Raw genomic sequence first — 24152 nt, forward strand, 5'->3', positions numbered from 1 at the left:
CCCCGTGCCTCCTGTATACTAATGACCGCTTTCATAATGAAAGTGGTCATTAGCATTTGGACAATAAGATGCATTGCCATTTTTCCCCTCACTTTTGGGGGAAAAGGGTGTGTCTTATAGTCCAGAAAATATATGGTACCTTATCTCTTTTATTCAGCAGACAAATTATGGTAAACTGTTTGATTTTAGTAGTGAAAGAACAGAAGTTGTTCAGTTATTAATTGATATGAGCAGTTTTATTAAAATATGGTCTACTATGAAAAATAATCTCTTCTTTTCTCCTGTATTTTCTCTGTACAGTATAATACTGTTTATACCATATTGCTGCCTTCTTCCTTCTGCTTATCACCTATTTAATTTTGAAATACCTGTTCTGAGCACTGAGAACATTGCTTTCCCAGTTTCTGCATACAATGCATCTTTGTGTATGTCCTTTTATTCCTTTTATTTGTGGGCTTGTATAAATAATTTATATCGTTTCTTGTTTTCCATTCTTTTCAGATTCTGTATTATTTGTTGTTCTGCTGATCAGGAAACTATAGCATGTTACTCAACCTCTCAACCGTGACCCCCAACTCAATTTTCTGTGCCATGGAAAAAATACACATAGGCCATAGTTTAATGAAAATATGCCCATTTTTTTCTCCCAACCTTTATTTTATTTTTTTATTTTTTTACAGAAGGAAATTCTGACAGTTGCAGGTTCTGGCTCTGCAACATTTGAAACTATTCCTGAAAAAATATTGCTAAAAGGCAGCACACATCAACAAAGGAGCCAGGTCCAGAAAACACATTGTACAAGTGTACATCTCCCAGTCATCATTACAGTGGAGGAACAGACATAGAAAGATGTTAATAGCTTCAGCCTTGGTTTACAGCCAGCTCTGTACTATTCTTTACTTTGTTTCTATTTCAACATGGAGCTTCTTAGAAGCACATAGGACAGTGGAGAGATTCTGCAGTTGTCAGTAGTGTATAAAGTCTTACAAGCTCAAAAGACTGCTTGTTTTCCCGATATCATCTCGGCATATATTCCTCTGGTAAGCCTGTAAAGTTTCTGGCTTTAAGTGCTTTATCTACCGTCCTGATATATCCATCTATTGTGTTCTTCATTTCTTGTGTGAATGGATCCACAACTGTCTGGTTGGATCCTATTCGCTTAAAATTCCCATCTTTGTTGTTCTCTACACAAAGGAGACGATCCTTGTTTACTGGGACACCAAGGAAGGACACCATTTCATTAAGATTTCCAATAATTTCTTTCTTTAAGTCTTCATAGTGAACAACAAGAAGTTTCTTTCCATACTGAAGCCAATCTAGGGCATGTGAAGCCCACCATGATGCATAGCTGTTAACAAATTCTGGCCATTCTGAAAAAATATATACATAAATAGATTTAGAAAATGCCATATTGTCACTGTTAGTCTTTTTTGTATATTGATATTCTACATTTATAATAATTTGGAGTACTATAAAGTTCAAGGGGCAACTCTTTCTGGGAATGAGCCATATCAGCACAAGTTTGGTTACTGTAACCTTTCTCTATTGGGTTGTCATCAGATCAGCTGTAAGTAAATCCCATTCATTAACTTACATAGTATTAATTTGAATGCAAGGGCAATCAGGTAATACAAGGTCATATTAAGTCAAAGAGAAGGACTCAAACAAGGCATCACCCTGAGGCCCATATGCCATATGCAATTGGTTGCCCCCATTGGATAAACTATTTTAATAATTTCTTGAAATGTGAAAGAAATACAACTAAACATGAAGACTAGAATTTGATTTTGGTGGTTTACTGGCAAATATGCAAATGCAACTGGCAAATGTTTTAACCTACTAAAGGTCTAATTAAGCATCATGATATGTCTAATGTATGTGTGCTATCTTGGGGAGTGGGTTTCACCTAGATCCACCCAGGAAATCCAACTTAGAACATCAAGCAAACTATAAGTGAACTGATTAATTTGGAGCACATATAGTAAATAAAAAAATAGCAATGTTCCAACTTTCCATGAATCAAAAAAAGGTTTAATATAAGAAACGTTATAATATATCCTATCAGACAAAATGCCTATTTTTCCAAATAGCAGCACCTTAACTAATATTTTCTGAGACAGAAAGACGAGTCAGCTTACTAAATGATCAGATTGCATACTGCCCATAGAAGTCTATGGAGAGGAGGGAGATGAAGATGGGAGGGCAGTGAGCTGACATCTTTCTTTCCATCTAGAAGAGGAGTGGAGAGTAAAAGAGCTGAAAAGTAAAGAAAGATCCATTTTCTTCTGATAAGATATATTACAAATTTTCTTATATTCACAAGTACTTGATTTATGCAAAACTGTATGAAAAAAAAAACCTGTTGGCAAAACTGTATGAAAAAGGGAATTGCTGTTACTGTGAATAGTTAAAGAGGACCTTTCATCAGTCCAAACATTGTGAACCAAGTATCATGATCTGTACAGAGGCGCCCAGGGATCTCACTGCACTTACTATTATCCCAGGGCGCTGCTCCATTCTCCCGTTATGCCCTCCGGTATGTTCGGTCACTTGTTTATAGTAGGAGGAGACTGCCCTTGTTCTCCTGCGTGTCTCCTTCTCCTAGGCTGTAGTGCTGGCCAATAGCAGCGCAGAGCTCACAGCCTGGGAGAAAAACACCTCCCAGGCTGTGAGCTCTGTGCTGCGATTGGCCAGCGCTACAGCCTGGGAGAAGAATATGCCCAGGAGAACAAGGGCAGTCTCTTCCTACTATAACCAAGTCCCCTAAGTCTCCGCCTACTATAACCCAGTGACTGAAGATACCGGAGGGCATAGCAGAAGAACAGAGCGGCGCCCAGGGATAATAGTAAGTGCAGTGAGATCCCTGGGCGCCGCTCTACAGATGATACATAGTTCAAAATGATTGGACCGATGAAAGGTCCTCTTTAAGCAAGTTGAAGATGAAATGTTCGGCTTAGTGTCAGGGAAAGATATGCTGAAGAAGGGAAAGATAGTGTAGGGAGTGAATTTTTTTTTATAAGTAGAAAAACTTTTCAGAGACCCAAAAGTCCTTTTAAGGACTTTTGCTGTGTGTGGCAGCAGCAATATATACTTTTAGCACAACCTGCGCTAATTTGCTAAAACTTTACAGACCCAAAAGTCCTTTTAAGGACTATTGTGTGTGGCAGCAATATCTTTTTTTAGCGCATCCTGAGCTAAATAGCGTGCAATATTTAGGCCGCTGCAGACAGCGACATTATCTACACTACATCTTCTGTGCAAAGTGTGTGCATCCCCAAAATATCTGACATTCAGCGTACTTTTTCCGTATATGGTGTCCGCTGCGGACAGTGACATTGGCTGTGTTACATCTCCTGTGTAATGTGTGCACATCCAAAACATATCAGTGACATCCAGTGTACTTTTTGCGTAGACTGTGACACCTGCTGACAGGGACATTACATGGGGTACATATCCTGTGTAACATTTCCACATCCCAAATACCTGTGACATTCCCTGTCATTTTTTATGAGCCGCTGGCGACAGCATTGACATTGTCTGCGGTATATCTCCTTTGTGACGTTTCCACATCCCAAATACCTTTTTTATTATTTTTTTGCGCATACACTTACAAATCCTACGCTACTGTACGTATGACATACTTTCAAGCATATATAACATTTAATATGAAGAAGGCAAGCATGAAGGAACAGCGAAGTGGCCGTGATGCTGATGGTGCACGCAGAGGCCGTGGCCTGGACGCGTTGAAACTGTGCCTGCTGCCAGAGCACAAGAAAAACAATGATCCACGATACTTAGCTTCATGTCCCAGTTTGCAGAGCAGTGCAGGACAACGCTCTCAAAGTCAGACCAGTGCAACCAGATGGTTGGTTGGATTGCAGCAGATAATGCTTCCAGTCAGTTAAGCACCACCCTGTCTTCCACAAAGTCCAGTCTCAGTAGCCAAGAGTCTGGTCAACACAATCCTCACCCTGATCCTCTTTCCTCCCACCATGGAGAGTCTTGCTAAACAAGTGATCCTACACTCAGATATTCCAATGAGCTCTTTTCAGCACCATTCCTTCATTTAGGCCTCTTGGCAAGCCTGCTTGAAGAGGGACATGAGATCTTGTGCCTTGATTCCCAAACTCTTGAGCATCCACAGTCACAAGAAGATGATGGTGGGGAACGGCAATTAGTGTCTTACGAGGTGGATGATGATGATGAGACACAGTTGCCAATAAGTCGAGGGCAATTAGTGTCTCAAAAGGTTGATGATGAGGATGAGACACAGATGTCAATAACTGAGGTTGTTGTTAGGTCAACAAGTCAGGAGGATGAGCAGAGTGAGGAACTGGAAGAGATGGTGGTGGACGATTAAGTTACTCACCCAGCAAGTGAGGTTCTTGTTAGTGAGGTTCTTGTTAGGTCAACAAGTCAGGAGGATGACCATAGTGATGAAGTTAAAGAGGAGGTAGTGGATGATAAAAATCACTGACCCACCCTGGGAAGGTGGCAAGCCGACTGAGGACAGCAGTACAGAGGGGGAGGAATCCGCAGCACTGCAACAGGCTGGAAGAGGCAGTGGGGTGGCAAAAGGGAGAAGGCGGGCCACACCAAACAGGCCTGCAACTGTTCCCCTGAGCACAACCTTGCGGAAATCTCCCTTGCCCAGGGGTAGGTGTTCCACAGTATGGCATTTTTTTGAGGAAAGTGTGGACGGCAAAAGAATTGTAATTTGCAACCTGTGCCATCGAAAAATGAGCAGGGGCGTGAACACTAGCAACCTCACCACCACCAGCATAATCTGACACATGGCATCAAAGCACCGTAATAGGTGGGCCGAACGCCTGGGTCCACAATCTGTGTCTGCGGGTCACACCACTGCCTTCTCTTCCCCTGTGTTACATGTTGGCCAATCTTCTGTCTAAGGCGCCTCCTGCCCTGCACCTGGACCTTCGCAAGCACCATCAGCGACCACATCCACTTCCGTATCACAGCACAGCGTACAAATGTCCTAACCCCAGGCATTTGAACGCAAGCACAAATACCCAGCCACCCACCCACAGGCCATAGCACCAAATGCACAACTTACCAAATTACTGGCCCTGGAAATGTTGCCATTTAGGCTTGTGGACACTGAGGCCTTCCGCAGCCTGATGTCGGCGGCTGTCCCTCATTATGCAGTCCCTAGCTGCCACTATTTTTCATGGTGTGCCTCCCCGCTTTACACCAGCATGTGTCCCGTAACATCACCCATGCCCTGACCAATGCAGTTACTGGGAAGGTCCACTTAACCACTGAGACATGGACAAGTGCTTTCGGCCAGGGACACTACATTTCCCCGACGGCACACAATGGTTGAACGCTGTTGAGGCCGGGAGAGAGCCGTACCCTGGGATGACACAAGTGCTACCGACGCCAAGGATTGCGGGCCCTAATTCCATCAGGGTTTCCGCCACCACCTACGTTAGTGGCTCCAACCACCACTTCTCCTCCTCCGCCTCCTCCTCTACCTGACAATTATCCTCTTGCAGCACCAGTCAGCCATCATTTGGTAGCTGGGAGCAGTGTAGCACTGGGAAAGCATCAACAAGCTGTGCTTAAGATGACCTGCTTAGGTGAAAAACAGCACACCACCACAGAGCTGTGGCAAAGAAAAAGAGACCAGACTGAGCTTCGGATCTCGCCACTTAAACTAGAACCAGGCATGGTTGTGTACGATAATGGCCGTAACTTGTTGGCGGCTTTGGAGCTCGGAAAGCTCACACACAGCCCATGCCTAGCCCACATCTTCAACTTGGTTCAGCGGTTTCTCAAGTCAAAACCTACCCTAATTTGCCTGAGCTATTGGTGAAGGTGCGCCGCGTGTGTTCCCATTTCCGCAACTCATCGACAGCTTCCATCAATCTGTCAATGCTGCAGCAGCGCTTACAATTGCCAGCTCACCAACTGTTGTGCAACGTGAGCACGTGCTGGAATTTAACGTTCCACATGTTGGCCAGGCTTTGTGAGCAGCAGAGGGCAGTAGTGGAATACCAGCTGCAACATGGTCGTCGCCTTTCCAGTCAGCTTCCGCTATTCACAAGCGAGGAGTGGGCATGGAGGTCTGACCTCTGTGATGTTTTAATAAACTTTAAGGAATCAACACAGATGGTGAGCAGCGATAACGCTATTATCAGGTCACCATCCCACTTCTGTGTCTACTTAAACGCTCGCTGCTCACAATTAAGGCTGACGCTTTGCATGTGGAAGAGGTGGAAATGGGGGATGACATTACACAGGATGATAGCCAGACCACCCTCATTTCGTCTTCTCAGTGCAAATTGGATGATGAGGAGTAGGAGCAGGAGACAGCTGCCTCCGCTACAGAGGGTAGTACCCATGGAAGTTTAATTCCATCTGTTCAACGTGGATGGGCAAAAGAGGAGGAAGAGGATAAGGAGATTGAGAGTCATCTTCCTGATGATGACAGCAAAGTCTTGCCTGTTGGGACTCTGGCACACACGGCTGACTTTATGTTAGGCTGCCTTTCACGTGACCCATGTGTTTTATGCATTTTGGACAATACCAATTACGGGTTGTTTACCGCGAGCAAAATGGTGCAATACCAGAAGGTCCTTGTGGAAAATTGCTCCAAAAATTTCCAGCTGACACCACTGGCGGCAGAGTACATAGTTTCTTCAGCAACCAAGAAGGGGAGATGAGGGGAACACACAGCAGTTCCAACAGAGGCAGGGCAACACTCTCTAAATGCTGAGATAGTTTCATGACACCCCGCCAGCACCCTCACCCTTATGCGAGGCCTAGTGTCATAAGGAGGTAAACATTTTGGAAGATGGTGAAGGAGTACATAGCAGACCGTTTCAGCATCCTCAATGATCCCACTGTACCTTTAAACTACTGGTTGTCCAAGCTGGACACGTGGCACGAATTGATGCTCTACACCTTGGAGGTGCCAGCTTGCCCTGCCACCAGTGATTTGTCATAGCGGATATTTAGTGCTGCTTGGGGCATAATAACTGTTAAGCGCATCCGCCTGTCAACTAAAAATGCTGACAGCTTGACTCTTATAAAAATGAACAAAGCCTGGATTGCTTCTGACTTCTCTACTCCACCAGAGGAAAGGCTATACATAAAGGCACTTTAAATGCATTTTTTATAATGTACTGAATACACTGTATTCCCATGCACCCCTTCCACCACAATCCTTCTTTTCTCGTCCTCCTCCTCCTCTTTCATCATATCAACATGCTTATTAGTCTGCCCTTGCTCCTAATGTTGTAGAGGGTCAGCTCACCTGCAGGCCCTCACCTACAATCTGTTAGAAGGCCAGCTCACTGCAGGCCCTCGCATGTAATGTTTTAGAGCAGTGATGGCCCGCAGAGCTGTGTGGAGGCAGCAGGAGTGGAGTGCTTCCATTGTGGAAGCGCTCTTCTCCATATTCATCTGTATCGCTATCATAAGGACAGCGATACAGATGAATGGTGCGGAGGAGCAGGGGAGAGGCATCTCCCTTGCCTGTTCCTCTGATAGGCTACAGGCCGCCTGAGCTGTACAGAGCCGTACACAGGCCGGAAGAGGCCTGCATCGCATCACTGACAGCAGCATAAGGTAAGTATGTGTGTTTATTATTTTTATTATTTATAGTATACTGTGGCAAGAAGGGGGGTGGGGGCCCTATATACTGGCACAATATGGGGGGCACTATGGAGAAGAGGGGAAGGACTATGGGGCCGTATAAACTGGCACAATATGGGCAGCACTATGGGGGCCCTATATACTGGCACAGTATCTATTCTGTGAATTGCAACAACAAAGCTAACTCCGAACTTTGATGCCTTAGCAAAAAAGGGAGACCAAAAACACTGTTCCCACTAAAATTGAAGGTGAGTTATACATACTATGTTATGAAAGAAATACATTGTTTGTACAATAACTCTCTGTATGCTTTTCTACCTTGAATTAAACTAAACCTTTAATGTTACGAAATTTTATTTATATTAATTCACACGAACGCCCCATCCATCTACTCTTGGTCCGGCCCCCGGGTCCAATATATGAACCCATTGTGACGAGTCAAAAAGTTTGCCCACCTCTGGTTTAGAGGGTCAGCTCACCAGCAGGCCCTCCTTTACAATCTTTAGAGGGTCAGCTCACCTGCAGGCCATTGCATATAATGTTTTAGAGGGTCAGCTCCTCAGCAGGCCCTCATCTGCAATATTTTAGAGGGTCAGCTCACCAGCAGGCCCTCAACCATAATGTTTTACAGGGTCAGCTCACCAGCAGGCCCTCACCTATAATATTTTAGAGGGTCAGCTTACCATCCGGCCCTCGCATATAACGTTTTTGAGGGTCAGCTCACCAGCAGGCCATTAACAATTTTTTTTACAGGTTCAGCTCACCAGCAGGCCCTTGCCCATAATTTTTTCAATGGTTAGCTAAGCAGCAGGCGCTCGCCCATAATTTTTTCAATGGTCAGCTCAGCAGCAGGCACTCGCCCATAGTTTTTTCGATGCTCAGATCAGCAGCTGGCACTTGCCCCTAATATTTTAGATGGTCAGCTCAGCACCAGGCCCTCGCCCCTAATGTTTTAGATGGTCAGCTCAGCAGCAGGCCCTCGCCCGTAATGTTTTAGAGGGTCACCAGCAGGCCCTTGCTCCTAATGTTTTTGAGGGTCACCAGCACGCCATCAATCATAATTTTTCAAGGGTGTATGATGCCCCTTCATGTGTAATGAAGGGTGTATTGGAGTGCCGGTTCCTTTTCATTTTTGGCAGCCCTTTCACTTAGTGTATAGACTTTATGAGTGTAGGAGTCCCACTACCTGAACAATAGTACCACAATGTGAATGAAGCCCTCCATTATGTAATGTTGTACCGGAGTGCCTCTTCCTTGTAATTTTTGGCAGCACTTCCACTTTATGTACAAGTAAATATACAGGAAAGAATGTTTCCTAACAATTTTTCTCTAAAATCAATTTTATCTTCAGTTTTGTGCGTATTATTGTCAGTCTGTAAAAATAGCGCACTACTCGGACAACATCATTCCCACCAGCAACCTGGGAGTCCAATATGCATCCAGACATCCTCTCCATGCTGTTCCCGAACCATTTCGGTGGAGTTTCCATCAATTTCTTACCTTTGCCTATGAACCATACACCCTCCCCTCTTCAGAGCAGGGGGTGCCTGGTTTAATGCTCGGGTTCTCCCATTGACTTCCATTGTGCCCGGCTGTTCGAACAGAGCACATGAACACCAGAGCACTCTGGTGCTCAATCAACACTAATGCACACCTTACAGGCAATAAGGAGAGGAGGTCTGGTAAGCGTTGGATGCAGCCTGTATGAGCAAGAGAAACATAAGGCTCTGGCAGCTCGAAGCTGGTGGCAGAGGAGGTCAAGCAAGTCAGGAACAACAGAACAACAAAAGGACCAGCTGAGTGAGTAACACGGCACCTGAGCCTGCCCGGAAGAGCAGGACAGTGATGAGCAGGTACCGCCAGCATAACAATATGTAGAGAAAAAAAATCTATCCTGTTTGTGTAACATTAATTGCATTAAATACCTAATTTTGAATTTATAGAGTAGCTAATTACAAAAAGTTTGCAATTCAGGTGAAATTAGTAAACTTTTTAGTATATTTTTAGTACCCACAGAAGTGCACACTCCATACACTGAAGAATTATAGTAGCTAGTCTCTATCCCTTCTTAAAGGGAGTCTGTCACCTCATTTTCACTAATATGCTGTAAGTAACAGCACTGCCCCACAGAAGATTGCAAACATATTTCAAACATACCTGTGTGTACTGTACTTTGTGTCTTTATTCCATGTCCAGGAAAAGCACTTTTATTTGCTGAAAAAAGTCCCAAGTGCCCAGCTGAAAGTGAAAGTAAAAACAGCCTTCACTCCCAACTCGATTTCTAACAGCTATAAATTCTGATACAGTGGATATAATGCTAGGATTCTGGTATTGTTTGAAAGCTTAGAATGGCCCTCCCCTTTTCAGTCTGGTTTGCTTTGGGCACCCAGGAGCTGTTTTCCCGCAGAATAAGAGTCCATTTATACATCTGTGTGTGTTTTGCGGATCCGTGAATCTGAAAAACATGAAAACCGGCAATGTGCGTTCCGCATTTTGCGTACCACACATCGCTGGCACTAATATAATATGCCTATTCTTGTCCGCTATTGTGGACAAGAATGGGACATGTTCTATTTTTTTCGGGATCAAAATTGCGGACCCGGAAGTGCGACCCCATAGAAATTAATGGGGCCGCAATTACGTTCCGCAAAATGTGGAACTGAATTGCGGATATGTGAATGGAGCCTAAAAGTGCATTTACCTGGACATAGAATAAAGACCCAAAGTACACACAGGTAAGTTTGGAATGTGTTTGCAAACTAAAGCATCTCTGCTTATACTGTAGTTCTATTTTGTCTCTACAGTCTGTATACAGACCTGTGGATTTCAATTTGTACATACAGTATAGACTTAAAGGAGAATGATTAATATATTATGGTACACATGGTTTGTCTGCATTCTGTTACCATGGGAACATACAAGACTACATAGGAGCTATAGACACAAAATTGTACGATCATTTTTAGAAAAATGTTCGTAAAGTGGCTTCATTTTTTTATGTAGATACAATAATAAAAATTGGTTGCAAAGGTGCACATAATATGATATTAAATCTCACCTTTACTTTTCCAGTGTGTCTCTGTTGCATATCCTAGGTGACCCGCACACTTCCTATTAAACTCTGCCATCAAGGCTTTGTAAGGGTTTCGAATCAGTAGAATGGAGGAATCATACATTTCAATCTCTCTCTTGCCACTTTCATGAGTCTTTACACATATTGTCCGGCCGCTCCTCCAGTGATCTTTTTCGCCTTTAAAGCCTGAGAAAAGAAACAGAAATAGTCAAATCCAACAAAATGGCAGCAATAAAGGGGTTTTCCATGTTACTTATACCAGTAAATACCTTAAAATTAAAAACAATCAGATCGGCAGTTGTCCAACTATCAGCAACTCAGCGGTTTGAAGTTTTGCTTGTGTGAGCCCTACTTTTTTTTTTCAAAATTGCCTGAACATTGTCTTCTTTTTAGAGGCAGCCAGTGTATTTACAATTGCTTGCCCTATTCAAGAGAATGGGACGAGCAGCTCTAATTACACTGGTACATTGCTGCAAAGGAGATGGTGTGCAGCTAATTTTGAAGAGAAAGTAGCGCTCTTTAAATGGCTGATTGGTGTAGGTGCTGCTGGTCAGACCACCAGTGATTTGATATTGTTGACCTATTCTGAAGATAAGTCATCAACATTGTAGCACTGTATAATCCCTTTAAGGTAGTTACTAGTATTGGGTCCATTTTTAGGTAACTCAGACATCCTCTTTAGCATGTGTTGGTAACAAATTGATACTGTAGTTTGAGTGATGCTTTGATTACCACATTTTGTAACTTAAGCAGTCACAGATTAACAGGCGAACACATACCTTTATTGTACAAGGTCCCGTCAAAGTAGTAGCTTCCAGTGTAGTATCCTGTGGCATGCTCTATAAGATGTCTCACCCATGTATTTCCTGCACCGGGAAAGCTCGACAAGGCAATAAACACTTTTGACTTTGTAGGTAGGAACCTCCTTGTGGTACAACGAGTATCTTAAAAATACAACAAGAAAAGATAAGCTGTTACATAAAGCCTCCTCAAAAACTGAGCCAGGAAATGACAGTATATAGGTCTCTGCATTCTTTGCGAACTGCTAATAGAAATACATTAGCTCTTTATTGGCTCAACTGCAGTGATCAGATGATCACCATAGTTGCCTGGAATCCTAGGATAATGAGCTGGAAGAGGCAGAGCTGACCACAAAGTGGAAATGAAAAGGTTTGTCCAAATTTACCCAAAAGGGAGTCTTTTGTGGGTGTTTCCTAGGCTGTTTGGGTAAAATCCTAGAGCGGGATTGGTTCACTATGCAGAGACTTTTGGAGTGGGAAAGTAACAGAGCATGTACAGTATCTCAGAAAAGGGACAACACTGAAGATATGACACATTGATACAATGTAAAGCAGTTAGTGTACAGCTTGTATAATAGTGTAAATTTGATGTCTCTTCAAAATAACTTAACACATAGCAATTAATGTTTAAACTGTTGGCAACAAAAGTGAGAACACCACTAAGTAAAAATGGCCAAATTGTGCCCAATTGCCCCCCCCCCCCCCCCGATGTTCTATGACTCATTAGTGTTACAGGGTCTCAGGTATGAATGGGGTGCAAGTGTGGTAAATTTGGTGTTATCACTCTCACACTCTCTCATACTGGTCACTGGAAGTTCAACATGGCACCTCATGGTAAAGAACTCTCTGAGGATCTGAAAAAAGAATTGTTGCTCTACATAAAGATGGCCTAGGCTCTGAACTGAGCTGCAGCACGGTGGCCAAGACCATTCAGTGTTTTAACAAGACAGGTTCCACTCAGAACAGGCCTTACCATGGCTAACCAAAGAAGTTGAGTGCACATGCTCATATCCAGAGGTTGTATGAGTGCTGCCAGCATTGCTGCAAGGGGTGTGTGTGTGGGGGGGGGGGGGGGGGGCTGCATGTCAGTGCACAGACCATATGCCGCACACTGCATAAATTGGTCTGTTGTCCTAGAAGAAAGCCTCTTCTAAAGATGATGCACAAGAAAGCCGGCAAACATTTTTCTGAAAACAAGCAGACTAAGGACATGGATTACTGGAACCATGTCCTGTGGTCTGATGAGACCAAGATAAACTTATTTGGTTCAGTGTCAAGGGTGTGTGGAGGCAACCAGGTGAAGAGTACAAAGACAAGTATGTCCTGCCTACTGTCAAGCATGGTGGTGGGAGTGTCATGGTTTGGGGCTGCATGAGTGCTGCCTGCTGTGGGGAGGTACTGTTCAGTGAGGGAACATGAATGCTAACATGTACAGAAACTGGGATGCAGGGCAGTATTCCAACATGATAACGACCCCAAACACACCTCCAAGACGATTACTGCCTAGCTAAGGAAACTGAAGGTAAAGGTGCTAGACGGGCCAAGCATGTCTCCAGACCTTAAACCTATTGAGCATCTGTGGGGCATCGTCAAACAAAAGGTGGAGGTGAGCAAGTTCCCTAACATCCATTAGCTCTGTGATTTCGTCATGGAGGAGTAGAAGAGGATTCCAGTGACAACTTGCAAAGCTCTAGTGAAATCCATGCCCAAGGGACTTAAGGCAATGCTGGAAAATAATGGTGGCCACACAAAATATTGACACTTTGGTTACAATTTGGCCATTTTCACTTGTGTACTTTTGTTGCCAGCGGTTTAGACATTAATGGCTGTGTGTTGAGTTATTTTAAGGGCACACCAAATTTGCACTGTTATACAAGCTGTACACTGACAACTTTACATTGTATCAAAGTGTCGGATCTTCAGTGTTGTCCCATGAAAATATATAACATTTTAGACTTCTGGTGAAGCAGCAGGGTGAGCGAGCTCCTCGGCTACACGTTTGAACCGCCTGCCATATTGCCCGTGAACTATCTTACAACTGCACCTGCAAGAGCAGAGGACCTACTTGAGACAGTGCATGGATCGTTTTATTTTAAATATGGGCAAGAAAATCAAGAGTAAAGCAACTTCTCTGCCGCCACAGGACGACGCTGAGCTTGCCAGCATGGCGCCGAGCCCGCAAGAGACGGAGGAGCACTTACCAACATCCAAACCCACAGTCACTGTAGGGGACCCGCCAGAGATGCACAACCAAGAGCTTACGACAAATCACATAGACTAGAAAAAACTAGCCATTGAGGTAGCTGCACATCTAGCCTTCGAATTATGAGAGACATTAGTGAACCTAGTCACAAAAGCTATGATGCAGCTGCAGCACAAATTGCAGCATGACAACCGCATAGAGACAGCGGAAAATAGGATTCAAGTCGATTCTAAATAAGCTGTAAAACACTTTAGCGGACAATAAACGCCTCTGGGATAGATTAGAGGATCTAGAAAATAGGTCCAGATGCAATAATTTGAGAGCGGTGGGACTGCAGGAGTCTATTCCTCCTGGAGACCTACATAAAATATGAAAACAGGATTTACCACATGCACTGGGTATTTCGCGCCAATGTAAAGTACAGTGCACACATAGACCGAGACAGGTCATTGTGCACTACCTTGACTGCACAGATAAAGAAGCCGTCCTCAGAGATTTTAAATAAAAAAAGAACCCTTTCATATTGCGGGGGATGAGGATTCTTTTATTTGGGGACTCAGCTGAAGTTACCAGAAAACCCAAAGCTTTTATATCCTTATGCACTCAACTATATCACAAAAACACCAGATTTGCGTTAATATACCCAGCCCCTCTCAAAGTCTTTCACCCCGACGGCTCTTCCACAATGTACAACACTCCTGAAGAAGCTGCCAAAGAGCTGAGAGAAGAACGTCCGACAATAGCGTCACAAGAGGACAAAGATCAACTGACTTGCCGACACTCACGGACTCGGTGGAGCCCAGAACAACATAAAAGAACAAGCAACACCCAGGAGTTTCCAATGAAACAACAAGCAGGGCTGTGCTTCAATTATCGCTGAATGGACATTCTCTGGACTTCAGCGGTGACATTGTGAACCAGGTTTGGGGGATGTTTTGTTGGGAACATGGCTGGGAGATCTCTTGCCACAGATAAAAGCAACCAGAAGGTTACCGGGGCTTGAAACTTCTGGGACAGGACATTGAAGATCTCTCAGCCATATGCTCTGGTCGCAGCGACCTTGAATTCCGGTAAATAGTATTATATACATTGCTCATATAGTATCTGGTAGCCGAGGCAGGGACAATGGGACAACTGGAGATTTCTACTATTGTAGCCTTTCACATGTGGAAAAAAGTGAAGTGTGTGAGGGTTATGAAGAGGCCCCATTTGCCGCCCTTCGCTCTACTTATATTTCTGTTAGGTTTCATTTACTTACTTGTTTCTGTTATTAAGTTGGGGGGGGAGAGGGAATTTGGGGATTTTATAGGATGTCTGAAAGCGATCATTGATATGGTATATTCTAAGATTAGACCACACTAATATGAAAATTATATCTTGGAACGTGAAGGGGATGCAGTCCCCGCAAAAACGTAACAAGATTCTCAGGCACCTAAAACACCTTAATCCTGACACAAACTGAAGACTTTGCCAGAATGGAAAAAATGTGGGTAAAGAAAGCACTGGGCTCACCATCAGTTAACCGCAAAGCAGGGGTGCTATTAAACAAAAACTTAGCTTATACTATACATGATTCAGCCACTGATGACAAAGGGAGATGGTGCCATCTTCATATGACCACAGGGGCAGGAGAGATCAGCTTATACAATGTATATGGACCTAATGGGGAAAACAAACAATTCTTTGCAGATCTGGCCATCATGATAGACAGAGATCCTATATCATATACAGTAGTTGGGGAGGATTTCAATACTGTGGTTAAACATGTTGAGGATAGAAAAGGATTATGCCACCGATCGACACCACCACCTAATAGACATGTGACGAGCCATGAACCCAGATAGCAGGGAATATACATTTTACTTCCCTCCCCATGATTAATGGTCTAGAATCAATTATTTTCTAATCACTGAATCTCTACAATCAAGAGTGACCAACTCTCTGATATGACATGATACTATCTGACCATTCCCCCATATCTATCACCCTCCTAGATCACCACCCGAGGGGCAGCGACTTTCTGTGGCGCTTTCACTATTTTTAGTCCAAAGATGACAACTTTAGGGATTTACTACAGGGTTGGTATCTAGAATTTAAAGAAGATAATGCAACACATGTAGATATGCCTTCTATTTATTGGGATACAGCAAAAGCAGTCCTTAGAGGCCGGATCATGGCTTATACAAGAGGTCTCAAGAAGTGGGTAACACAACAACTTAAAGAGATAAGCCAATCTTTACGTAAAGCGTACACAAACCACCAAACTACACCTAATACTAAAACTAAACACCAGTGGCAGGTAGCGAGACGAAAATATGAACTATGGTATGAACGTAGGATGCAAATTGACATGTCTAACACAGAAGCTAGGTTCTTCCGGAGTGGCAACAAGTCTGGAAGATTATTGTCTTCTCGGATTAAAAATGCCAAAAGACAGCAGCATATTCTAAGTCTTGCGGACGTTCATGGAGTAGTCCACAGGAATCCTGATAAGATGGTTTCCATTCTGGGGGATATTTATGCCACGCTATATAAAAAAACGGGCCAACAGACCCCATGTCAGACTTCTTCTTAAACTAAGTATCCCTTCCGTCACCCTCACAGACCCAACTCAACGAACTAAATGCACTGATCACTGTGAATGAGGTACTTGAAGCCATAAAAAAACTACACCTGCATAAAGCTCAAGGTCCAGACGGCTACACTGGGGAATTTTTCAAAATCCTGGGGGAAGAAGTTAAGGAACCCCTCACTACGGTCTTTTATAACCTCCTGGCGGGCACCCCTCTGTCAGCCACAGACAACATGGCATATACACTCACCTAAAGAATTATTAGGAACACCATACTAATACGGTGTTGGACCCCCTTTTGCCTTCAGAACTGCCTAAATTCTACGTGGCATTGATTCAACAAGGTGCGGACAGCATTCTTTAGAAATGTTGGCCCATATTGAGGATAGCATCTTGCAGTTGATGGAGATTTGAGGGATGCACATCCAGGGCACGAAGCTCCCGTTCCACCACATCCCAAAGATGCTCTATTGGATTGAGATCTGGTGAATGTGGGGGCCATTTTAGTACAGTGAACTCATTGTCATGTTCAAGAAACCAATTTGAAATTATTCGAGCTTTGTGACATGGTGCATTATCCTACTGGAAGTAGCCATCAGAGGATGGGTACATGGTGGTCATGAAGGGATGGACATGGTCAGAAACAATGCTCAGGTAGCCCGTGGCATTTAAACGATGGCCAATTGGCACTAAGGGGCCTAAAGTGTGCCCAGAAAAAATCCCCCACACCATTACACCACCACCACCAGCCTGCACAGTGGTAACAAGGCATGATGGATACATGTTCTCATTCTGTTTACGCCAAATTCGGACTCTACCATTTGAATGTCTCAACAGAAATCGAGACTCATCAGACCAGGCAACATTTTTCCAGTCTTCAACAGTCCAATTTTGGTGAGCTTGTGCAAATTGTAGCCTCTTTTTCCTATTTGTAGTGGAGATGAGTGGTACCCGGTGGGGTCTTCTGCTGTTGTAGCCCATCCGCCTCAAGGTTATGCGTGTTGTGGCTGCACAAATGCTTTGCTGCATACCTCGGTTGTAACGAGTGGTTATTTCAGTCAACGTTGCTCTTCTATCAGCTTGAATCAGTCGGCCCATTCTCCTCTGACCTCTAGCATCAACAAGGCATTTTCGCCCACACGACTGCCGCATACTGGATGTTTTTCCCTTTTCACACCATTCTTTGTAAACCCTAGAAATGGTTGTGCGTGAAAATCCCAGTAACTGAGCAGATTGTGAAATACTCAGACCGGCCCGTCTGGCACCAACAACCATGCCATGCTCAAAATTGCTTAAATCACCTTTCTTTCCCATTCTGACATTCAGTTTGGAGTTCAGGAGATTGTCTTGACCAGGACCACAACCCTTCATGCATTGAAGCAACTGCCATGTGATTGGTTGACTAGATAATCTCATTAATGAGAAATAGAACAGGTGTTCCTAATAATTCTTTAGGTGAGTGTATAAAATGGATTCCCAAGCAAGGGAAAGATACACATCAACTTTCCTCTTACCGTCCAATATCACTGATCAGCGTTGCTCTCAAATTGATTGCCAAAATCATGGCAGATAGGCTCTCTTTTATTATGCTAGGTCTTGTAACACCTTCCCAATCAGGGTTCATTAAGAACTGATCCACAGTATCCAACATAAGGAAGGTGCTGATGGTGTTAGACGCCGTACAGTGGACGCCACATAACTTATCCGCGCTGTCGCTGATAGCGATTGACGCTTAGAAGGCTTTCAACAATGTTAGGTGGGATTGGCTAGAGAAGGTGCTGGATGGGATGCAATTCTTCAGCCCTTTCCGAACATTTATATCTGCCATTTACACAGTCCCCAAAGCAATGGTTTCTATCCCGGGATTTCTATCCGCACCTTTCACATTACATAAAGGAACTCGCCAGGGCTGCCCTTCATCACCTCTATTGTTTAATCTGGCCTTAGAGCCCCTGGCGCGGATATTGGAAGATGGAGATATATTCCAGGGAATTAGAGTAGGTGAGAAGGAGGTACACACCTCGCTCTTTGCTGACAATCTTCTTCTTTTCATGGTAGACCCGGTAGAGGACTTGGAAAAAGTACTGCAACTCTTACACTTCTTTGGTCCAGTTTCAGGTTTCAGGGTAAACATAGACAAATGTGAAATACTACCACTGAACACGTCAACATTGAAATCTCGCATGCCCGACACCTGTACACAAATCCCGGTGGCAAATTCACATATCACATACTTGGGTATTAAAATAGGGAAAATATCTGACTCCCTATATAAGCTAAATTATGTTCCCCTATTCAAATCAATTGCCAAAGACTTGCAGAGGTGGCAGGGTCTGCTACTGTCCCTAACAGGTAGAAGCCACTTAATCAAGATGGTCTGCTTCCCAAAATTACTATATCCTCTCCAGACGTTACCAATATTGCTGAAACACAAAGATATCAAAGAGCTCCAGTAGATTTTTACCACCTTCCTATGGTCTGGGAAAAGACTATGGGTAGCCCTATCTAAGCTAATGCTGCCCAAAGGTAAAGGGGGATTAACCACTTCAGCCCCGCTAGGTGAAACCCCCTTCATGACCAGAGCACTTTTTACACTTCGGCACTACACTCTTTCACCGTTTATCGCTCGGTCATGCAACTTACCACCCAAATGAATTTTACCTCCTTTTCTTCTCACTAATGGAGCTTTCATTTGGTGGTATTTCATTGCTGCTGACATTTTTACTTTTTTTGTTATTAATCAAAATGTAACGATTTTTTTGCAAAAAAATGACCTTTTTCACTTTCAGCTGTAAAATTTTGCAAAAAAAACGACATCCATATATAAATTTTTCGCCAAATTTATTGTTCTACATGTCTTTGATAAAAAAAAATGTTTGGGCAAAAAAAAAAATGGTTTGGGTAAAAGTTATAGCATTTACAAACTATGGTACAAAAATGTGAATTTCCGCTTTTTGAAGCAGCTCTGACTTTCTGAGCACCTGTCATGATTCCTGAGGTTCTACAATGCCCAAACAGTAGAAAACCCCCACAAATGACCCCATTTCGAGAAGTAGACACCCTAAAGTATTCGCTGATGGGCATAGTGAGTTCATAGAACTTTTTATTTTTTGTCACAAGTTAGCGGAAAATGATGATGATTTTATTTTATTTATTTTTTCTTACAAAGTCTCATATTCCACTAACTTGCGACAAAAAATAAAAAATTCTAGGAACTCGCCATGCCCCTTACGGAATACCTTGGGGTGTCTTCTTTCCAAAATGGGGTCACTTGTGGCGTAGTTATACTGCCCTGGCAATTTAGGGGCCCAAATGTGTGAGAAGAACTTTGCAATCAAAATGTGTAAAAAATGACCGGTGAAATCCAAAAGGTGCACTTTGGAATATGTGCCCCTTTGCCCACCTTGGCAGCAAAAAAGTGTCACACATCTGGTATCGCCGTACTCAGGAGAAGTTGGGGAATGTGTTTTGGGGTGTCATTTTACATATACCCATGCTGGGTGAGAAAAATATCTTGGTCAAATGCCAACTTTGTATAAAAAAATGGGAAAAGTTGTCTTTTGCCAAGATATTTCTCTCATCCAGCATGGGTATATGTAAAATGACACCCCAAAACACATTCCCCAACTTCTCCTGAGTACGGCGATACCAGATGTGTCACACTTTTTTGCTGCCAAGGTGGGCAAAGGGGCACATATTCCAAAGTGCACCTTTCAGATTTTGCAAGCCATTTTTTACACATTTTGATTGCAAGGTACTTCTCACACATTTGGGCCCCTAAATTGCCAGGGCAGTATAACTACGCCACAAGTGACCCCATTTTGGAAAGAAGACACCCCAAGGTATTCCGTGAGGGGCATGGCGAGTTCCTAGAATTTTTTATTTTTTGTCACAAGTTAGCGGAAAATGATGATTTTTTTTTTTTCTCTTTTTTCCTTACAAAGTCTCATATTCCACTAACTTGCGACAAAAAATAAAAAATTCTAGGAACTCGCCATGCCCCTCACGGAATACCCTGGGGTGTCTTCTTTCCAAAATGGGGTCACTTGTGGCGTAGTTATACTGCCCTGGCAATTTAGGGGCCCAAATGTGTGAGAAGAACTTTGCAATCAAAATGTGTAAAAAATGACCGGTGAAATCCAAAAGGTGCACTTTGGAATATGTGCCCCTTTGCCCACCTTGGCAGCAAAAAAGTGTCACACATCTGGTATCGCCGTACTCAGGAGAAGTTGGGGAATGTGTTTTGGGGTGTCATTTTACATATACCCATGCTGGGTGAGAAAAATATCTTGGTCAAATGCCAACTTTGTATAAAAAAATGGGAAAAGTTGTCTTTTGCCAAGATATTTCTCTCATCCAGCATGGGTATATGTAAAATGACACCCCAAAACACATTCCCCAACTTCTCCTGAGTACGGCGATACCAGATGTGTCACACTTTTTTGCTGCCAAGGTGGGCAAAGGGGCACATATTCCAAAGTGCACCTTTCAGATTTTGCAAGCCATTTTTTACACATTTTGATTGCAAGGTACTTCTCACACATTTGGGCCCCTAAATTGCCAGGGCAGTATAACTACGCCACAAGTGACCCCATTTTGGAAAGAAGACACCCCAAGGTATTCCGTGAGGGGCATGGCGAGTTCCTAGAATTTTTTATTTTTTGTCACAAGTTAGCGGAAAATGATGATTTTTTTTTTTTCTCTTTTTTCCTTACAAAGTCTCATATTCCACTAACTTGCGACAAAAAATAAAAAATTCTAGGAACTCGCCATGCCCCTCACGGAATACCCTGGGGTGTCTTCTTTCCAAAATGGGGTCACTTGTGGCGTAGTTATACTGCCCTGGCAATTTAGGGGCCCAAATGTGTGAGAAGTACCTTGCAATCAAAATGTGTAAAAAATGGCCTGCAAAATCTGAAAGGTGCACTTTGGAATATGTGCCCCTTTGCCCACCTTGGCAGCAAAAAAGTGTGACACATCTGGTATCGCCGTACTCAGGAGAAGTTGGGGAATGTGTTTTGGGGTGCCATTTTACATATAACCATGCTGGGTGAGAGAAATATCTTGGCAAAAGACAACTTTTTTCTATTTTTTTATACAAAGTTGGCATTTGACCAAGATATTTTTCTCACCCAGCATGGGTATATGTAAAATGACACCCCAAAACACATTCCCCAACTTCTCCTGAGTACGGCGATACCAGATGTGTGACACTTTTTTGCAGCCTAGATGCGCAAAGGGGCCCAAATTCCTTTTAGGAGGGCATTTTTAGACATTTGGATCCCAGACTTCTTCTCACACTTTCGGGCCCCTAAAAAGCCAGGGCAGTATAAATACCCCACATGTGACCCCACTTTGGAAAGAAGACACCCCAAGGTATTCAATGAGGGGCCTGGCGAGTTCCTAGAAATTTTTTATTTTTTGCATAAGTTAGCGGAAATTGATTTTTTTGGTTTTTTTCTCACAAAGTCTCACTTTCCGCTAACTTAGGACAAAAATTTCAATCTTTCATGGACTCAATATGCCCCTCAGCGAATACCTTGGGGTGTCTTCTTTCCGAAATGGGGTCACATGTGGGGTATTTATACTGCCCTGGCTTTTTAGGGGCCCTAAAGCGTGAGAAGAAGTCTGGAATATAAATGTCTAAAAATGTTTACGCATTTGGATTCCGTGAGGGGTATGGTGCGTCCATGTGAGATTTTATTTTTTGACACAAGTTAGTAGAATATGAGACTTAGTAAGAAAAAACAAAAACAAAAACAAACAAAAAATTTCCGCTAACTTGTGCCAAAAAAAATGTCTGAATGGAGCCTTACAGGGGGGAGGTGATCAATGACAGGGGGGGTGATCAATGACAGGGGGGTGATCAATGACAGGGGGGTGATCAATGACAGGGGGGTAATCACCCATATAGACTCCCGGATCACCCCCCTGTCACTGATCACCCCCCCTGTAAGGCTCCATTCAGACATCCGCATGATTTTTTACGGATCCATGGATACATGGATCGGATCCACAAAACACATGCGGACGTCTGAATGGAGCCTTACAGGGGGGCTATCAATGACAGGGGGTGATCAGGGTGATCACCCCCCTGTCACTGATCACCCCCCCCTGTAAGGCTCCATTCAGACATCCGCATGATTTTTTACGGATCCATGGATACATGGATCGGATCCACAAAACACATGCGGACGTCTGAATGGAGCCTTACAGGGGGGTTATCAATGACAGGGGGATCACCCCCCTGTCACTGATCACCCCCCCTGTAAGGATCCATTCAGACATCCGCATGATTTTTTACGGATACATGGATACATGGATCGGATCCATAAAACACATGCGGACGTCTGAATGGAGCCTTACAGGGGGGTTATCAATGACAGGGGGTGATCAATAACAGGGGGTGATCAGGGAGTGTATATGGGTGATCACCCGCCTGTCATTGATCAACCCCCTGTAAGGCTCCATTTAGACGTCCGTATGCGTTTTGCGGATCCGATCCATGTATCCGTGGATCCGTAAAAATCATACGGACGTCTGAACGGAGCCTGACAGGGGGGTGATCAATGACAGGGCGGTGATCAATGACAGGGGGGTGATCAGGGAGTTTATATGGGGTGATCATGGGTGATCATGGGTTTATAAGGGGTTAATAAGTGACGGGGGGGGTGTAGTGTAGTGTAGTGTTTGGTGCGACTGTACTGACCTACCTGAGTCCTCTGGTGGTCGATCCTAAAAAAAGGGACCACCAGAGGACCAGGTAGGAGGTATATTAGACGCTGTTATGAAAACAGCGTCTAATATACCTGTTAGGGGTTAAAAAATTCGGATCTCCAGCCTGCCAGCGAGCGATCGCCGCTGGCAGGCTGGAGATCCACTCGCTTACCTTCCGTTCCTGTGTGCGCGCGTTCACAGGAAATCTCGTGTCTCGCGAGATGACGCATATATGCGTGACTGTGCGCAGGGCTGCCACCTCCGGACCGCACATCTGCGTTAGTGATCAAAAAAAATTTTTTTTTTTGTCACTGCGGTGGGGCGGGTGTGGGCGACCGATCAGGCCTGATCGGGCAAACACTGCGTTTTGGGTGGAGGGCGAACTAAAGTGACACTAGTACTATTATAGATCTGACCGTGATCAGTTTTGATCACTTCCAGATACTATAAAAGTACAAATGCTGATTAGCGATACGCTAATCAGCGAATAACGGACTGCGGTGCGGTGGGCTGGGCGCTAACTGATCGCTAACTACCTAATCAAGGGACCTAAACTATACCTAAAACCTAACGGTCAATAACAGTGAAAAAAAAAAGTGACAGTTTGCACTGATCACTTTTTTCTTTTCACTTGTGATTGACAGGGGTGATCAAAGGGGTGATCAAAGGGTTAATTGGGGTTCAGGGGGGGTGATCAGGGGCTATAGTGTAGTGTTTGGTGTACTCACTGTGAAGCCTGCTCCTCTGCTGGATCCAACCGACGAAAAGAACCAGCAGAGGAGCAGGCAGCCATATAACAGATCATATTTACTAATATGATCTGCTATCTGGCACTTTGATTGGATTTTTAAAAAATCAGCAACCTGCCAGCCGCGATCATTGGCTGGCAGGTTGCTGACGAAATACCTCTGTGCGAAGTGCCGGCGCGAACTGCGCATGCGCGCGCGCATAGTCGCGTAATCTCGCGTCTCGCGAGATGACGCGTATATGCGTGACTGTGCGCAGCGCTGCCACCTCCGGAACGCACATGTGCGTTAGGCGGTCCGGAGGTGGTTAAACTTACCTAACCTGGGACTTTATAATATCTTGTGTATTTTTCGACATTGTATTGATTGGATACATAAGACCAACCATTACTCTATTTGCCTATTGGAGCAACATTTGGCT

The 24152-nt window shown here is 43.9% G+C and overlaps 1 protein-coding gene across 2 annotated transcripts in view; it reads right to left on the bottom strand.

Moving 5' to 3' along the window:
• Window positions 1-641: 641 nt before the first annotated feature.
• LOC122932466 (WSC domain-containing protein 1-like) overlaps window positions 642-24152 on the bottom strand; it is a 271635-nt gene continuing 248124 nt past the window's right edge. Inside the window, exons 7-10 of one of the 2 annotated variants that reach the window (XM_044286895.1) lie at window positions 11473-11637; window positions 10679-10879; window positions 9778-9858; window positions 642-1370 (exon numbers count right to left, since the gene is read on the bottom strand). In XM_044286895.1, coding sequence (XP_044142830.1) covers window positions 1018-1370; window positions 9778-9858; window positions 10679-10879; window positions 11473-11637 — 800 coding nt within the window. In that variant the 3' untranslated portion in view covers window positions 642-1017. The remainder of the gene's footprint in view (window positions 1371-9777; window positions 9859-10678; window positions 10880-11472; window positions 11638-24152) is intronic. The other variant, XM_044286896.1, reaches the window with a different exon arrangement.

This window comes from Bufo gargarizans, chromosome 3 (genome assembly GCF_014858855.1).
Source record: "Bufo gargarizans isolate SCDJY-AF-19 chromosome 3, ASM1485885v1, whole genome shotgun sequence".
NCBI classification, from domain to species: Eukaryota; Metazoa; Chordata; class Amphibia; order Anura; family Bufonidae; genus Bufo; species Bufo gargarizans.